General features: G+C 47.4%; 6 protein-coding genes across 6 annotated transcripts; 2 read left to right on the forward strand and 4 right to left on the reverse strand.

Annotated features, from left to right (window-relative positions):
- Window positions 1–120: 120 nt before the first annotated feature.
- On the reverse strand, window positions 121–2,065 carry BHQ10_005800 (uncharacterized protein; the record flags this gene model as incomplete). Its single annotated transcript, XM_040878316.1, has 6 exons — window positions 121–970; window positions 1,021–1,279; window positions 1,342–1,464; window positions 1,518–1,589; window positions 1,638–1,671; window positions 1,745–2,065. The coding sequence occupies 6 exons, from the start codon at window positions 2,063–2,065 to the stop codon at window positions 121–123; spliced, it is 1,659 nt and encodes a 552-aa protein (XP_040734304.1).
- Window positions 2,066–2,808: 743 nt separating this feature from the next.
- Window positions 2,809–4,373, forward strand: BHQ10_005801 (uncharacterized protein; the record flags this gene model as incomplete). The annotated part of the gene is made up of 2 exons (XM_040878317.1): window positions 2,809–2,888; window positions 2,981–4,373. The coding sequence occupies 2 exons, from the start codon at window positions 2,809–2,811 to the stop codon at window positions 4,371–4,373; spliced, it is 1,473 nt and encodes a 490-aa protein (XP_040734305.1).
- A 248-nt stretch (window positions 4,374–4,621) lies between these two features.
- BHQ10_005802 (uncharacterized protein) lies at window positions 4,622–6,628 on the forward strand (the record flags this gene model as incomplete). Its single annotated transcript, XM_040878318.1, has 8 exons — window positions 4,622–5,008; window positions 5,066–5,143; window positions 5,194–5,338; window positions 5,389–5,407; window positions 5,468–5,817; window positions 5,876–5,947; window positions 6,005–6,424; window positions 6,480–6,628. 8 exons carry the CDS (start codon window positions 4,622–4,624, stop codon window positions 6,626–6,628), a joined length of 1,620 nt encoding a protein of 539 aa, XP_040734306.1.
- Window positions 6,629–6,696: 68 nt separating this feature from the next.
- Window positions 6,697–7,768, reverse strand: BHQ10_005803 (uncharacterized protein; the record flags this gene model as incomplete). Its single annotated transcript, XM_040878319.1, has 3 exons — window positions 6,697–7,223; window positions 7,275–7,641; window positions 7,706–7,768. The coding sequence occupies 3 exons, from the start codon at window positions 7,766–7,768 to the stop codon at window positions 6,697–6,699; spliced, it is 957 nt and encodes a 318-aa protein (XP_040734307.1).
- A 414-nt stretch (window positions 7,769–8,182) lies between these two features.
- On the reverse strand, window positions 8,183–9,904 carry BHQ10_005804 (uncharacterized protein; the record flags this gene model as incomplete). The annotated part of the gene is made up of 1 exon (XM_040878320.1): window positions 8,183–9,904. The coding sequence occupies one exon, from the start codon at window positions 9,902–9,904 to the stop codon at window positions 8,183–8,185; it is 1,722 nt and encodes a 573-aa protein (XP_040734308.1).
- An 806-nt stretch (window positions 9,905–10,710) lies between these two features.
- BHQ10_005805 (uncharacterized protein) lies at window positions 10,711–15,731 on the reverse strand (the record flags this gene model as incomplete). The annotated part of the gene is made up of 7 exons (XM_040878321.1): window positions 10,711–12,079; window positions 12,134–12,581; window positions 12,637–13,895; window positions 13,946–13,966; window positions 14,019–14,118; window positions 14,168–15,317; window positions 15,378–15,731. 7 exons carry the CDS (start codon window positions 15,729–15,731, stop codon window positions 10,711–10,713), a joined length of 4,701 nt encoding a protein of 1,566 aa, XP_040734309.1.
- Window positions 15,732–15,886: the final 155 nt, after the last annotated feature.

Here is a 15,886-nt window from a genome sequence, read left to right on the forward strand (position 1 = left end):
TACATTAGTTGGAATCAATAGATAGAAGAGCATCTCTCACACGGGCTCGTCTTCCCCCAGATACAGACTTTGGTCATTTTCGTAATCCACAAAGAAAGACATAAACAAATCAAATTCAGATCACTCTTGCGCTCGCTTCAAAGTCTGTCTAAAAGCCCGTGGAGTAATACTCGTAGCATTCCCACCACAACTATCAATCTCAAACACAAAATCATCAAAGGCCCGAAGCCCATAAACCACGTTGTCGATAACTGACCAGCTCTGGCATGCCGATTGCAAAATGAAAAGCTGCTCATCATAAAACGAGACATCTGATGGGGCAACAGTGTCATATACTGCGCGCCAGGCGGTAGAATCTTTGCTCTGTAACCCGGTTGGAAAGAGTCGAACCGATAAGTATTGCGCGACGACGCCCGGTGCTGCAGCTCCTTCCGGTCCGAAGGAAGCAATAATCGGGTATGTCTCGAGAATGTTTTTACCGTTCATGATAAAACTGGTCACATTAAGCCCAGACTGATCATCGACAGCTACTGTGATGCTGCTGTTGGTTGCAGTATTGGCATAAGTTCCGGCATATGAAACATTTGCCTCAGCTTTGCCGGCAGCTTCAAAGGCTCGGACTGCAGGTTCAAGAACTTGTGTCGCGAGTCCAAGCTGCGTCGACAGCATTGATTGAGGTCCGGCGGAGACGATCGACAAGACCAGCCCGTAGTCTGGGATCAGGACGAAAAAGGCATTGTAATCGGTCAGACCTCCGTTTTTGCTGTATACATCGATTATGCGACCATCAACGGTGAGGTTATTTGCCCGACCAATTTCCCATGGTGCGCCAACTGATATTCCTAGGGATGAGGTATGTGCGCGAGGTTTAATCCATTCGCGGGTGGTAACTTCGGGGAGGAGTTTATGGTTCAAGATTCCCTGGCCGAATTTCAGGAGGTCATTTGCCGATGAGTAGAAGCCGCCGTCACTAGAAGACTGATTGGTACGTAAAATGGAAAGGTAAATCGAGAAACATACGCTTGCAAAAAACCGTAAGAGGTACTCCAGAAGTTTGCTTCTGCAGAGATGAAGCCAATACTATCGTCATCCGGTTTGGTCACAAAGGTCCGAGTCATGTTGAGCGGTGACAGGATCTTGCGCTGGATGTAATTTCCATAGGTCTCGTTCGAGACACGCTCAATAACCAGACCCAGAATGTCGTAGCTAACATCACTATATGCTGGTGTTGTGAAGGGTCCGTAAGTTGGAGACCGCTTGCCAAAATCGCTCCAGAAATCTGCTCATAACTTAGTTAGTCTGCAGTCTAGTATTGATATGGTTTGATTATACTGTACATACCATCCCAGATGCAAGGTCTCGATGAAGGTAGGTCACCGCAATTACTGTGCTCATCTGCGGTCAACTCCGGAAGACCATAGTCAGTACCATTGAAATATGGGTTGTTGCCAAAGTCATTGCCCACTAAGCGCATCTCGATTAGTATTTCAACCGCTGATACCATGAAGGATACTCACAATCATACGGAACTCCCGCAAATTGAGAAGCTAAAGCGTCAAGTGTGACACGGTCCCAATCGACTGCCGTAACTGCATTTTTGCGTCTCTCCCTTCAGTCGGGTAAGTTCAGGAACATACTTAGTAATAGGGTCTGCCATGCTAATTTTGTCGCCTAGCAGAAGCAGTCCCATCACGGTAAACACTTTTGAAACACTTCCGATTCTGAAGACAGTATCTCCACCGACCGTATGCGTGCCTGTAGTATTATACACCAAGGGAGTGTAAGACACGCCAAGGAGAGGCTCSTCTTCGTAGATAGATCCGATGGCAACTGATACACCTGTCGCATTCCCGAAGTTCTGAGCGATCACCCCTTGAAAATAATCGGCCTGAGAAACGAGAGCCTGGACATTAGGATTGGCAGATGGAGACTTTGGCGGAGGAAGGACTGCTCCAAGGGGAGGGCAGTTGCTGACTGCTGTGTCAAAGGTGACGATGTCTTCAGCGAGGCCATGTTGCGATAATACGAGGGCTAGAGTCAAGTTCTCAATAGGATGAAGCTTCATTCTGGATGATTATACTCTAATGAGGAAAGAAGAGGAGAGAGAAGCAGGACAGTCTGGTTGAACTTTTGAATGTATTTGCTCTTGGATTTTGGTGTGTACCCATTTATTTATATACTTATCTCCGGGGAGCTTCGAGATCTAAAACATCCAACCGGAGAAATGACCCTAACTCATCGACAGAATAAAGCAAAGTCAGCCGCGAATACTAGTCCATTGTGCTGTCTGCCAAGTTCTGCCCTGAGCTCGCCAAAAATGTCGGTATTCGTACGCCTTGTCCAACCAAAACAACACGAGTACTCTTGTATCCATAGGCTTATTACAAATTGGAGCCAAAATGATGATATGGAATTCATTCAGCGTTCAGTAGTTCTATAACTATAATATACCCTATAGTATAAGTGGCTATACTAACATAATTTATGCGGACCCCACGATATTCCCACGAATCTGTGATTGGCCAACGCGTAAAGATGCGCCACTTTAGGCACTTCCAAACGACAATCTGAACGCCCTCATCGCTCACCTGCAGATCGCTTCAGCCGCAAGTATGATAATTCTTCTCATTCGTCACTGCGTACCGCCGTGAAGAGGTTGCAAGCTGTCACTGGCTTTTGCGTAATCGGCCTGGGCATAGCTCCATTGCAGGACGTTTAAAACCACCAAGTAACCCTTCAACTCGATTTTCAATTTAGCTTTCCAGGCTTTCCAGGAGCGCACGGGCATGAAACATTGACAATATAAACATGCCAGACACAGCAAGCGGAAAGGTCAAAGCGAGCAGGGCAAGTGCCCCTAAGAGAAGAACCGGATGCGGGACTTGCAAGTGAGTTTGGACTTCATGTTTCACAAGATCTGCGAGCATTATCAATGTAGGATAACACTATTGAATGTTCTGACATTTGTGGACCCGCGTAGGATCCGGCACAAACGATGTGACGAAGCTAAGCCTATCTGCCAGAACTGCAGCAAGACTGGACGGGTTTGTGATGGATACATTGACGGCGTAACCGGGCAGCAGTATGGCGGCCATCCGACTCGTACTTCGAGGTCCGTTTCGCCTCTCCCTAGGTTCTCTTCGCCCGGTCTTTTTAACGACCAACAAGAAGCTCAGGGGTTCCGCTTCTTCATTGATGGAACTGGTCCCCAGCTCGGAGTAAGTATGGGAAATAAGAATTGGTCCACACCTCTGCTCCAGCTTGGGCAACAAAATTCGGCAATCCGTCATGCAGCTATTGCTGTGGGGATCATGAGCAAGAGATTCGAAGCCAATGAACTATCCGTAACAGCAGACGCACACGCAAAGGACCTCAGTAGCCTTGCATTGACACAGTACTCTAAGGCTATTGGTCAATTGCGGCTACTACTTGACACTAGTCCTGGCGACAAATCCGTCTTGCCCCATAATGCTCTCGCGTGTTGTATTCTGCTCATGTTGTTCGAGTTCCTGCAGGGTAATGCAGATGGGGTCCGACTCCATCTGGCTAATGCCGTGAAGCTCACGGGGCCCGCTCATACCAGCCCTCTGGGCCAGCATCTACTCTCCCTTTTGGTTTCCTTGGACATGGCCAGTGTTTTGTGGTTGAATCTAGACCGTGCCCATACCGATGCTTCGCTCCCATTCCCCCAGCTTCAGACTTGTGCAGTGCCCTTACAGCCGCATGCCAATCTGGAAACACTATGTTACGAACTTGCCGGTATTGGAAATGATATAATGGCCTTTAGCCACAACGTCGTACGCACACGACAACGAACACCAGGCTCTGGTCGTGAAGATTTGCTTCAGATCCAGAAAACTATTCAATCACAGTTAGATCTGTGGTATCAATCTTTTTCGAATACCCGGCCCACCGTCAATGATGTGATGGAGAGTCGTCATTTCTTGCTTCGGGCGAATTATCTATTTCTTACGTTGAAACTCGATATCATCAACATACACAACAGATCCTCTGCAGTCGCGGCTCGAAAGAAAGTCCCTCACGAATCGAGAAATTTGAAGCTTACTCAGTTCTCTGAAATCCTAGACTTGGCTGAAGCGGCTCTGGAGACTAAATATCCATCAACTCGCTACGATGCTTTTACCGGCGAGAAAGCGCTAGAGCCTACCGGCCTCTTACCGCTCTTTTCGTTTCGAACCAGCTTCATTTTGCCCATCTTTTTTGTCGCGCAGAATGGTCCTGATACGAATTTACGCTGGCGCGCTGTTAGGATACTATCTGAAAGACCTTGGCGTGAAGGGGCATGGGATTCAGCCGCTATGGCGGCGATTGCGGAACGTTCACTGAGGGCTCAAACTCCTATCGATCCTTAGTTTGCTGTGCATAGCCTACCTTCACGACACAGGAAGCTACCGAGCTCCATCCATCTATCACAGACCGGTGAAATGGTGGGTAGACTCTTTTCCCCGCAATCAGTCAACTCAAATTTCCCCAGATTCCCCACGATTTGATGTATTTGCTTCGTGGGGAAATACGTAGCGCTGTTTACTTATCATTCAAGCTACAAGCTTGATTGATTATGTTTTTCAATTGTACTAGAACTATTGGTCTTTCAGTCAGGATGTATGCCAGACTGTCAACGTGGTTTGCGACCATCGCCATTCTCGCGCAGATTGCAAATAGCCAAACAGTCATAATCACCAATGGCACCATTCACGGAGTAAACGACCCGGTAAAAAACGTACAGCGCTTTCTTGGTATTCCATACGCCCAGCCTCCAGTCAGAAATCTCCGGTTACAGCAATCAATTCCTCTCGACTCTTCGTTTGGCACCTTGAACGCGACTGCTTTTGGTCCGGCTTGCTACGGAAAAAATAATCCTAACCCTAGCGAAGATTGCCTCACGTTGAATATTTGGAGACCATCAAATGTTGCCAATGCGGCTAAAGACACTTTACTCCCTGTTTTAGTATGGTTCTATGGCGGTGGATTGTCTGCAGGGTACACTGTAAATTCACATCGTGAAGTGCGGACAAACAATTTTCTGATGTGAAGCACAATTTAGTCGGACCCGCGGTTCGAAGGCACGAATCTCATTCGAACATCGACCGAGATCGACAAGCCTATTCTTCTCGTTTCAGTGGTATGTCTTGCTTTTCTGGTCGGATGAAGAATTCCCTGATAAGCTTCTAGAACTACCGTCTCGGACCTCTTGGATTTCTCAACGGGAGGCAAATGTCAGACTTGGGACTACTCAACTTGGGTATGTTGGATCAGCGTCTGGCTCTGCACTGGATTCAGGAAAATATCAAGGCCTTTGGAGGTGACCCGAAGAAAGGTATGTTGGTAGAAGCGGATTAATATCAAAGATGACTAACAAAGATACAGTGACCCTTGCAGGAGAATCGTAAGTACCCTGAAAAACTTATGAGGGTTTTCAGAATGATACCTAATTATTAAATGACAGAGCCGGCGCTGTATCAATATACTCTCACATGATGGCCTACGGCGGCCGCGATGACGACCTCTTTCGAGGCGTCATTATGGAAAGTGGAGGAGCTTTCCCATTGACAGGACCAGACACATCTGCTTTCCAAGCGACGTTTGACTCTCTTATTCGCAACACAACCTGCAGCTCTGTAGCCAATGCATCCGCCGCTGCACAATTGGATTGTATTAGAGGCCTCCCGATTTCCGTGTTTATGAGCAGTGTTGGGTCTAGCACCGGACAGTCGATTGATGGGTCGTTCACGCAGACGTCCATACAGTTTGCCTTGTCTGCAGGCAAATATGTCAAGGTTGCGACTATTGTTGGATGTATGAAGCCCTTCACTTGAATGTATGATGGATTTCTGCTAATACGCAAGTGATGTAGCGAATACCGATGAGGGCACGACATCTGCACCAACGGCTATCAATACAACCGAGCAATTATGGGGGCCTGTGTGTATGTTTCTTTATACCATTCTATTGCTAATAGAAAAGGTTGCTGATAGCTTTGCAGCGCAAGGGTATTTCCGCCCGAAAACTCTCCCCAACTCAACCGTCGAAACACTCTTAAAGCTCTATCCCACCGATCCTAGACTGGGCTGTCCGTACAACACCGGCAACGTAAAGCTCACTTCCGGGTCTCTAGACAAGCAAGCATGCTCAATCTTTGGCGATATCGTGCAGGTAGGACCAGCACGGATGATTACACAGGAAATCGCTAAGCACAATGGCAATGTTCCCGTCTATCGGTATCGGTTTGACCAGCTGCCTCACAACACAAGTAGCTTGGCCAAGGGAATCACAACTGGGTTGGAACAGAATTACGTGTTTTCAAATCTTGTGGCCGATTTTCCCTGGGATCAGGCGCTGGCAAGAGAAATGACGAGTGCCTGGGTGTCTTTTGCGTATAGTCTCGATCCTAATCCCGGACAAGGTACGACCACTAGCAAGCCTAAATGAAGAATCTAATTGGAACTGACATATTTTAGATTCAACGCTGCCGTACTGGCCAGAGTATATGCATGGAGCACAAAGTATTGTGTTCAATGCGTTTGGCTCGACTATTGAGACGGACGATTATAGAAAGGAAGGGATTAATTACATTATCAAAAATGTCTTGCCGTATGGTGCGCAGTAGCAGTTAGTATGAAATTGTCGTGTCATGAGATCGAGTAGGGATTAGCTAGAATAATTACAATATGCTTTCTATGACGCCATACGCTCAACACGAAGCTGCAACTCCTTGACCAGGTCTATCCCAGCCTTCGTAGCCTCATCCAAATTCTCACTCGGTAACTCAAGATGATCATTCTGGACCCTCTCCGAGAAATCGCTAGCCTCACCCGGATAAAACGCCCTTGCGTATAGCAACTTGCCAAAGCCAGCCATGTTGCCCGCTTTAACTTGCGCTAGGCCATCCTCATATCGCTTCCTGGTGTCCTCATGAGTTATAGTCCAATCTGCATCAGTTGTACCAGTGACACGCTTAACGCTCTGAAACATGTCATTTTGGCTGACAACAAAGCTTTTGATGTACACTCCTTTGTTGAGGAAGGCCGAGAAGGTAAGGCTTTTATCATTCTCATCCTGAGGCAGCTCTTTCAGGCTCAGAACCTTAGCCACAGCCCGCCCAACCTGCGACAGCGTTGAAGTAGAGATCTTGGTATTGCCATCATCGTAAATCGTCAAGGAACGCTTGTCAAAGTCGAACCCAAAACGGGCCTCGCCGCCAGCTAAACTGTAGTCGTACCAAAACCCACAGCAGACTGTGATCCACTGCATACCTAGCCGCTCAATCTCATCCCTGTTGGCTTTGGCTACGGGCCCTAAGAGTGTGTCCTCGCCGAGTTTGACGTTATCAATATCGGAGCCGTACCCGTTAGGCATGATGTACGGGACACCAGCTTTAGCAGCCGCCTGGACGAGCTTGCTGTGCGTGTCCCGAGGTGCAGTAGGGGCCATGGTTATGATAAGAAATTGCTGGCCCACGAGGGCGGCAACAATGGTGGCCTCGTCCTCGTAGTCAATGTGAGCCACGATGATGCCCTCAGGCAAAGTGTTGCCGCTGTCTTTGCGGGAAAGGGCCGTGATTGTGTGTTTACCGGTTTCTAGAAGGGCATTGGCAATATGTGATCCAATTGTCCCTCCAGCCTATGCATTTCTGTTAGTGTTGAGATCTAAGTTTATGGTGGTCGATGATAATGCTTMCCCCGACTATAGCAACCCTTTCAATGGCGTTGTTGAAGCCGATAGGCTGATCTTTGGCGTACTTGGACATCTTGGTATAGTTGATTATCAGAAATGAAATGTGGGAAAATGAGGCGATGGGGGCGGGGAAGTGGTTATCGACTGTCTAATTCTCGCTGAAACAGAGAATTCAAGTCTATTTATACACATATTCCAGCATCTTGGGTCTACTATGAATTTCCGGATTTCTTTAAAAGAACGAAAGTGGGAAGTCAACAAGCCCGCAGCTGTCCGCCGCAGAAGCCGCCGGCGGTGATGTTTGATGAGGGCTTTTGTGCGGCGTTGGATCAGTAATCCCGCACTAGCCGCACGTAAAGCCGCACAAAACGCCTGGAATTTTTCAGGTACGGACTGTCGGCTTGTGCAGCTTCCGGAATTGTAAGCTGGGAATAACATATAGAATATAAGCCGAATGAGAATATCGATGATCAACAAGCCTGAGAGACTATAAATTAAAGTCCTGACCAAGGACCGATAGATATGGCTCAATAAAGATCTGGTCCCAGTCCATCCCCCAATCCACATCTGGAATGGAAATATTGGTCTCAGATGCCGAGTGCGTTGGAAAGAACTGGTAAGTACCCTCGATAGCTTCTAGCTGAGCAACTTCTTTACGTTTCTTGGCTATATTAAGACTGAGTAGATGCCGCGCCATCGACAATGCCTCGCGCGTCAGCACCGTATCGGCAGCTTTGACAACATTTTCCAAGCCCTTGAAGGTAGCTGCAATGTGAAGAGAGGCGGCTGGCGTGTCGATGGCTAACAGGATGCAGGCGTATTGAAAGACGCTGCCGATGACGTTCCAGAACAAGCGACCCTGTTCAGCTTGCTGCTCCGCTGCTTCTGTTGCGGCATTGCCGCTATGAACAATGAGCTTAATATATTCATCTGGTATGCAGGTTTTGAGCTGGTATAGGCGACGATAGAAACAGAACGCGATTTCTGCCTTGGTTACTACTAGGAACGGATGCGTGGTCTGAAACCCAGCCAATACCTTGAGACGTTGGAATAACTCCTCACTCGGGGTTGAAGACTGTCGTTCAAGTTGGAAAGGAGAGTTAGGTGACGGAATTAGCTGTACTAATTGGACGAATTGGTCGGCAACAGACCCTAATACCGAAATAATAGGCTGGCAAGTCACGGCTCGAAAGTGTACGGGCGAACGATCGTACTCATAGGACAGCATGTTGTGCCCAGCCCAGGAGACCCAAAAGATTCTTCTTAGCCGATCCGCATCATGTCCAAGGGCCGCAGCGCCGGCGATGGACGCCATTTTTTTTATATTCTCTTCCTCGTGCAGCCCTATTGCTTCACATAAGTGCATTTGTGTACACGAAGCAATCCAGGCATTGCTAGGGCGGGTTGTAGCTCTAAGGTATAACACTCGCATGCCCCAGGCGACAATATGGTCGATACCATGCAATCGCATAGAAGCCGGATCATCGAGAATAGCTTTGGCGTACTGTACCAGATCAGATTCCCGCGGGTGTCTGCTTGGGGATAAGAACGATCCGAGCGCAGCCACACCAGCAGCCATAGCGGCAAAGGCAATCGCGTTGCTACCACAGCTTCGGTAATATTCCCGACATCGTTGGGCATAGATTCTTGGGTCTATCACATCGCCGATGGGACCCAACAATGAAAAGTAAACTTCTGAGAAGGAGGCAAGGTCTTCTTCTGAGATGAGATCCCCCAGAAAGCAATGGGAGCTGGATGCCTCTTCAGGACGAATGCCAAAGTTGTAGGCAAAGGACCGCATTCTTGGAGGATCGTTGGAACCAAGAGCCTTACCCAATATGTGTGGGAATGCCATGGCTGCCGATGCCCCGGAATGTCTGAATTTCTGCTCATCAAAGATGCCTGGAGAGTCACCAGCCACGACGGCGGGATTATTTGTTAATAAGGCATCCCCATCACGGGCGATATGCCCCATGTGAGGCTCGTTCCCTGAACTGCGCGTCGTAGGGTGATTTTCACTATCGAGAATGACGCGCTTGGCTGCGCCACCACCCGTAGTATTAGGGCTGTCATCCTCAGCGTATCTGCAATTATATCCGTAAGTCGTACACAAGCCACAGGGATACGACGTGTCACATTTTCGCTTGCGCTGATGGCATGGGATACAAGCTTTTCTGGCGCGTTTCCGCTTGTGGATTAGGGTCGACATGATTGGCAATGATTATGAGCTTAAACCCAACTAGGTCTGAGTAGAGATGATACCCAGACCTACCATTTTGGAGATGGGTTGAAGAAATTATGATATCTGTATTTCATTATAATTCTTATCGAATGGGTAGATTCATGTCGAGCTGGACAGTGGAAGGTGGTGKCCTGTTCTAACTCGATGCGGCTAGCCACAATGATTAGGGTTACTTAGAATTATTTTGATACGTGAGAGGAAAAATGTATATCCTTTAGACAATTCTGATTTCTCACTTCGTAACGTCAATTTGTAAATTCGCCAAGCTTTAAGAGTTCATTCTTAGTCCGCATAGAACTTACGGACAGAAGTCTCTCCACACTTCATCAATTTCTCCGCAATCTTGAAAGCGAAATCGCGGTGGGGAAATTTGGAGCTCTTTACTTAGGCAGTCGTACACCCACACTCGACTACAGAGCTGTCATCTGTGCAGGAAGGAGGTGCATCACCGGTAGCGATCTAGGCTGTTACGATGCTTTCATTGGCTGTGCATTTAGAGATCTTAATCTGTAATGTGAATAAAGCAAATCGGCAGAGACGGGCGTCATTGTATTATACCATATCATTAGGCCTAGAAACGGATGTGTAGAGTGTAAAAATAGGGCGAATTATATAGTAACAATAGTCTGAAATCAATAAGCCATAAAAGTAAGAATTAGACAACAACATTGCGAACCTTTATATACCTTAAAACTTTTCAACCAGGCTAAAGCCCGGAAGACGTATCTAAACGCTTAAAAAAAAAACAAAAAAAACACATATATACAAGTATTTCATCCCAAAATGAGTTTCTCCAGCTTGTCCTTCTCGCCACTCTCCCCAACCATACCCCTGAAAATACCGTTCTGCAGTTGCATCAATTCTTTCGGAGTCCCGAACTCAGCGACTCTTCCATCGTCCATGACGAGAATTTTATCAAAATCACTGATCGTGCTCAAACGATGCGCAATGACGAGAAGGGTGCTGTCGCCGAACTCTTCGCGAATACTTCTCTGGATCAGTGCATCGGTCGCCATGTCAACTGCACTTGTGGCTTCGTCTAGAACCACGATCTTGGGACGGGAGACGATAGCTCGGGCGAGACAGAGAAGTTGTCTTTGACCCTGAGAGAGGTTTAGTCCTCCCTCGCTGACGGGTGAGTTAAGAGACGTAAAGGGATTGATGTTTTGATTTTCTGATGGGGTTACTGTTCCACTGTTGGCGCTTGATCCGGATAATTCGTTATTTGAAGTGCTCAGTTCAGATTCTGTAACGAGGTGCACGCGAACTAGTGCATCACGTAGTTCAGAGTCGGAGTGCTCATCGAACGCATCCAAATTTGATCTGACAGTTCCCGAAAACAAGACTGGGTCCTGAGGAATAATCGCTAGACGTGAACGGAGCGAATGCAGTTTGATCTTTGAAATGTCGAGACCGTCAATGTGGATACTTCCCTGGCTTGCTTCCAGAAAACGGAATAGTGCTAATGTGAGGGACGATTTCCCAGCTCCCGTACGACCAACAACGCCAATACGTTCACTGCGCTCGACGCGGAAAGTGAGACCCTTGAGAACAGGCGGGAGATCAGGTGCGTATGAGACAACAAGATCATTAACTTCGAGACGACCTTCACTTGGCCATGCAGCTGGTGGATCAGCCCCATCCTGGGACTCGGTCTTGAGATTGGAGTACTCCGTAATCCGTTCGACAGCGTTCATCTGCAACTCCAGATTTGCGTAATGTCTGATGATCCAAATGACGGTTTGTCCGTAATTCAGGGCAAAAGATAACGCAAATCCTGCTAGTGATGCATCCACAGTTGGTATGAGCAGAATGATGGCTGCAACGATCGTAGAGAACAAACTGCCAACTAATGCCATACGTAAACCCATCCATCGATTGAAAGCCCACAGGTGCCAGTAAGTGGTGCTGTAATCATCAAGCTTGGCAAACATGCGTTCAATGTATGTGTCGGTTTTGGAGAAGGCTCTTATAGTGCCGACACCGGTGAGCGCGGACCCAAATTGCTCGAATATTGGTGACTTGGCATTGGATTCGAGACGTTTTACCTCACGGGCGCCGTGGAGATAAATTTTCGCAATCCAAACACAAGCTAAAAGTAAGAAAGTTGCAAGCAAGATGACGTATGGTGAGACGAAGATGCTGCAAGAATAGAATTAGAATAATCAAAATATGACATGAATCAAGATCACTTACCCGGCAACAATAACACCGAAAAGTTGAAAGACATCGTGCAATTCACCTGAAAAGTCACGAGATAAACGAGCGTCGACGGTCTCAAAGTCTGCTGTGAATCGATTCAGAATTCTACCCAAAGGCACCGTGTCCACCCACCGCAACGGTGTTCGTAACACAGTGTAGCATAATTTGTTGAACAGAGTCCGAGATGCGCGAATCGAGCCGATGTAGATGTAGAAGTATCTGAATGTGCCCAAGATAGCCGCCACAACGGAGAGGATGATGTAGATTCCTAAGTAGAAGCCAAGGGAGTATCCGGGACCAGAGTCTGATAGCGAGCCAACACTGGGTGCCGATGTATTGTATGACATCAAAGGCGTCTGTGATTGGAGGAAATAGGTGACTGTCTGGCCCTTGGCTTCGGTACTAGCACTGCCAGTCCAGACTTTGAGCCACCAGGATCGACCTAAATTATCATCAGTCGTTGATGCATGTGGTTGGACGGGAGATAAATGACTAACCTGTTGTGATGCATTGCATAGTTAAAAATGCAATCAAAACGACAGTCCAATAAGGGAATCCACCACCGGCCTTGAGATATGCTTTATAAACAGCACCCTTGACTCGTCCGTGTTCTCTCGCCTCATCCTCTACGAACTTCTTCGGGGCTTGTTTAGAATTAACCTTCTTCAGCTGCTCCATCGCCTCGTTATCAGATGGTTCCTCGGAATTAACAGCCGTGGAATCTTCATCTTCTTGAATTTCGCGCTCGGTTTCTTGATGACTGACAATCCTATCCAGGGTACCGGCTTCTTCCAAATCATCGACCAATCCACAATTCTCGACTGTACCGTCGCCTAGTTCCACCACGTATTTAGTCTTTGACTTGACGAGAGCAACGTGGTGTGTAACTAAGATTCGGGTTCTGCCAACACCAAGTTCTCCAGTGAGACCTTTCTCAAAAAGGAATCGTCCGACGTGAGCATCAACGGCACTGAATATGTCATCCAAAATCAAAATACCAGCTCGGGAATACAGTGCTCTAGCAAAGGTGACTCTCCACCGTTGACCACCACTCAAGTTGATACCATTGGCGCCGATCTCAGTGTTCTCTCCATCAGTGAGCATATCTAGATCTTTCCGTAAAGCGCATACTTCAATGACCTTGTTATATCGTTGCTCATCAAAGGGGAGACCGAAGAGAATGTTGTCCTTGATACTAGCGTTCTCGATCCAGGGAATCTGCGCCACAAACGCAACAGAGGTAGGTAAAATCCAATTGTCTCTTGTAGCCAAATGATCATGTCGTTCCTGGGTAGTAGGTGGACGTGGAACACTGATCTTTCCGGAAAGGACGTCGACTTCGCCGAGGATTGCCGCTAGCAGGAGACTTTTACCCGTTCCTGTCTTGCCACTCACAACACTGAGCTCCCCTTGAGGAAATGACAGATCCAGATTCCTTAGGACATATCTCTGGTCATCGGCTTCCTTCTTTTCATCTGACGGCCAAGCAATGGATGCGTTATCGAACGAGATATCGGGTGTATCGATACTGTTTTTGGAAATTTCTGGCGATTCAAGGTATCTCTCGATTCGGCTGATGGAGATGTACGCATCGATAAGGTCTGTCGTCAGTTCTGGGATGACGGACAGAGTTACTTCGAGGTTGGCAAAGATGCCAATCGCGGTGAATGCTATAGATGGGGTCAGACTGCCGTGTATCACGGCGTAGGTAGCGAGCGAGGCTGCGGAAAGCAGGATTGGGCTCGAAATCCAGCAGCTGTTATAACTTAGTGATAGGTTCAACCGGAAATGTAAAGTGCGACTTACAAGAGTAGGACTGTATCAGCACTGTATCATGTTAGCGATGCACTGCGAAATTTATCTTTGGATATGAACTTACAGGAACACACTCCATTGCTCGTCTAGTTCTTTTCCGCGGAACTTCCCTATCTTTTGATACCAATTTGTTTCCAGAGCCGAAAATTTGATTTGGCGGATTCCTAAGATGAGTCAGCTTTGCACGTTAGAAAGATTTACCACATATCTCACCTTGCAGAGCTTCGGTAACCACAGCCATCTTGGCATCTCTTGCTTTCATAAGTCTGTCCTGAGCATCCGAGTACCGCTTGCTGGAGTAGATATTGATTGGTATGGTAAGAGCCATCGCAAGAAAGCCTGCCAACAAGGACTCCCATCCGATGATGGACCACAGGAAAACAAACGACACGATCAGCTCAAAGAAGCTTCCTGGGAAAATGTTGTTGAAAGAGCAAAACTCTGAGACTCGTTTTGTATCGACTCCGATGAGGTTGACTGTTGACTGTTTGCTCTTTGGGTCGCTCTCTTCATCTTCCTCGTCATCTTCTGGCAATGTCTCTGCCGCGTTTTCCACATTGCCCTTGATAGCATCTTTTGAAGCGCCTTTAACGTCCTTGCGTCTCATGGCTTTCTGAAAGATGAGCGCTGAGAGCTGAGCGCGGACTGGAATGGCAAGCTCAGACCAACATATCCAATACAACCAGGACTCAACCCAGGAGCTGCCGATACTAGTGATTGTAAGCACAATAACCCATATCCATGCTTCGGGGGGAGCTCTTTGTCCGACTGCGTTATCTTCCAGCATTTTCAGGATGAAATACGTGGCAAGCTGAGGTGCGAAAGTGCCGATTGATTGACCGAATGTAAGAATCCACTGGACAGTCAAAGCTCGCTTGTGTGCGAGAGCAACTTCAACCCAGAGCTTTCTCGAGTGTTTTTTATTTGCCCAGGAATCACTGAGATCCTTTGCGCGGGCGTTATGGCTCATCTTCGGCAGGTCCTTGAGATCCAAATGTCTCCTCTTCCTGGCAATCATGAGTATGGGCTCGATCCAAGCGAATGTGAATTTTTCCAGGGCTGATTGGGTATCCATGTTGTCGACCACATGGTTTTTATAGAAAACCTCTGGTCTCCGAGGCAAGGATACACCAGCCAGTGCTGATAGAAGCGATGCGACTACCTGCGCGGAGTAGATGTAAAGATGCACGGTATACATCCATCGTGTGTTTTTGCCGGATTTGTTTTGTATCAGCATCGAAGTCTGGAAGAAGAGGACCGCAAACAAGAATATGCTCGAAAGTGCACTATATAATCCAAGTGAGAATAATTTCGAGTGATCCCTAACAATGCTGATTGAAACTGTCTGGATGAGAATAATAGTCTAAATGTACAGTATTAGCGTCAAATGGACCGTTTTTTTTTTTGTCTAGTGTTTATTTACCCATTGAGCGAAATTGAGCCAGTTATGAATGAAAAGACCATTCTCATTTTGATTTAAAGTAGTTATAACAGCTAAAGACGTAGCGATCGCAAAGCCAGCAATTGTGAAGATGGTCAGCACGATTTTTGGAGTCGTGGCTGAATACGCAGCCATTGACTCCTCGGTTGCGACCCCATCCTTGTCTTCGTAGAGTCTCGGCTTCGATTTTTTGTGCCGAAAATGGGACTGTATAGCAAGCACCGAGGGCACGGTGAGGAAGGAAATTAAGACCAGGACGGTGACATTTGCAGAAAAAGCTCGCGCCTTCTGATCTGCAACTTGTGTCCCGAACTGACTGTAATCAGAGGGCGACATTGCCGGTGAAAGCACTCGTTCTTGAGATTGAGAGGAATACTTTCCAGAACACAACTTCTATCGAGGAGAGCGTTATGTGCCATTAGTTTAAAAAGGTCGAGCCCCGTGAGTCAGACCCGCAATGGAAGCCTTGGACTATACTTAGAGAGGTTACA

The sequence above is a fragment of the Talaromyces amestolkiae genome (genome assembly GCF_001896365.1).
Source record: "Talaromyces amestolkiae strain CIB chromosome Unknown scaffold10.1, whole genome shotgun sequence".
Classification (NCBI taxonomy): domain Eukaryota; kingdom Fungi; phylum Ascomycota; class Eurotiomycetes; order Eurotiales; family Trichocomaceae; genus Talaromyces; species Talaromyces amestolkiae.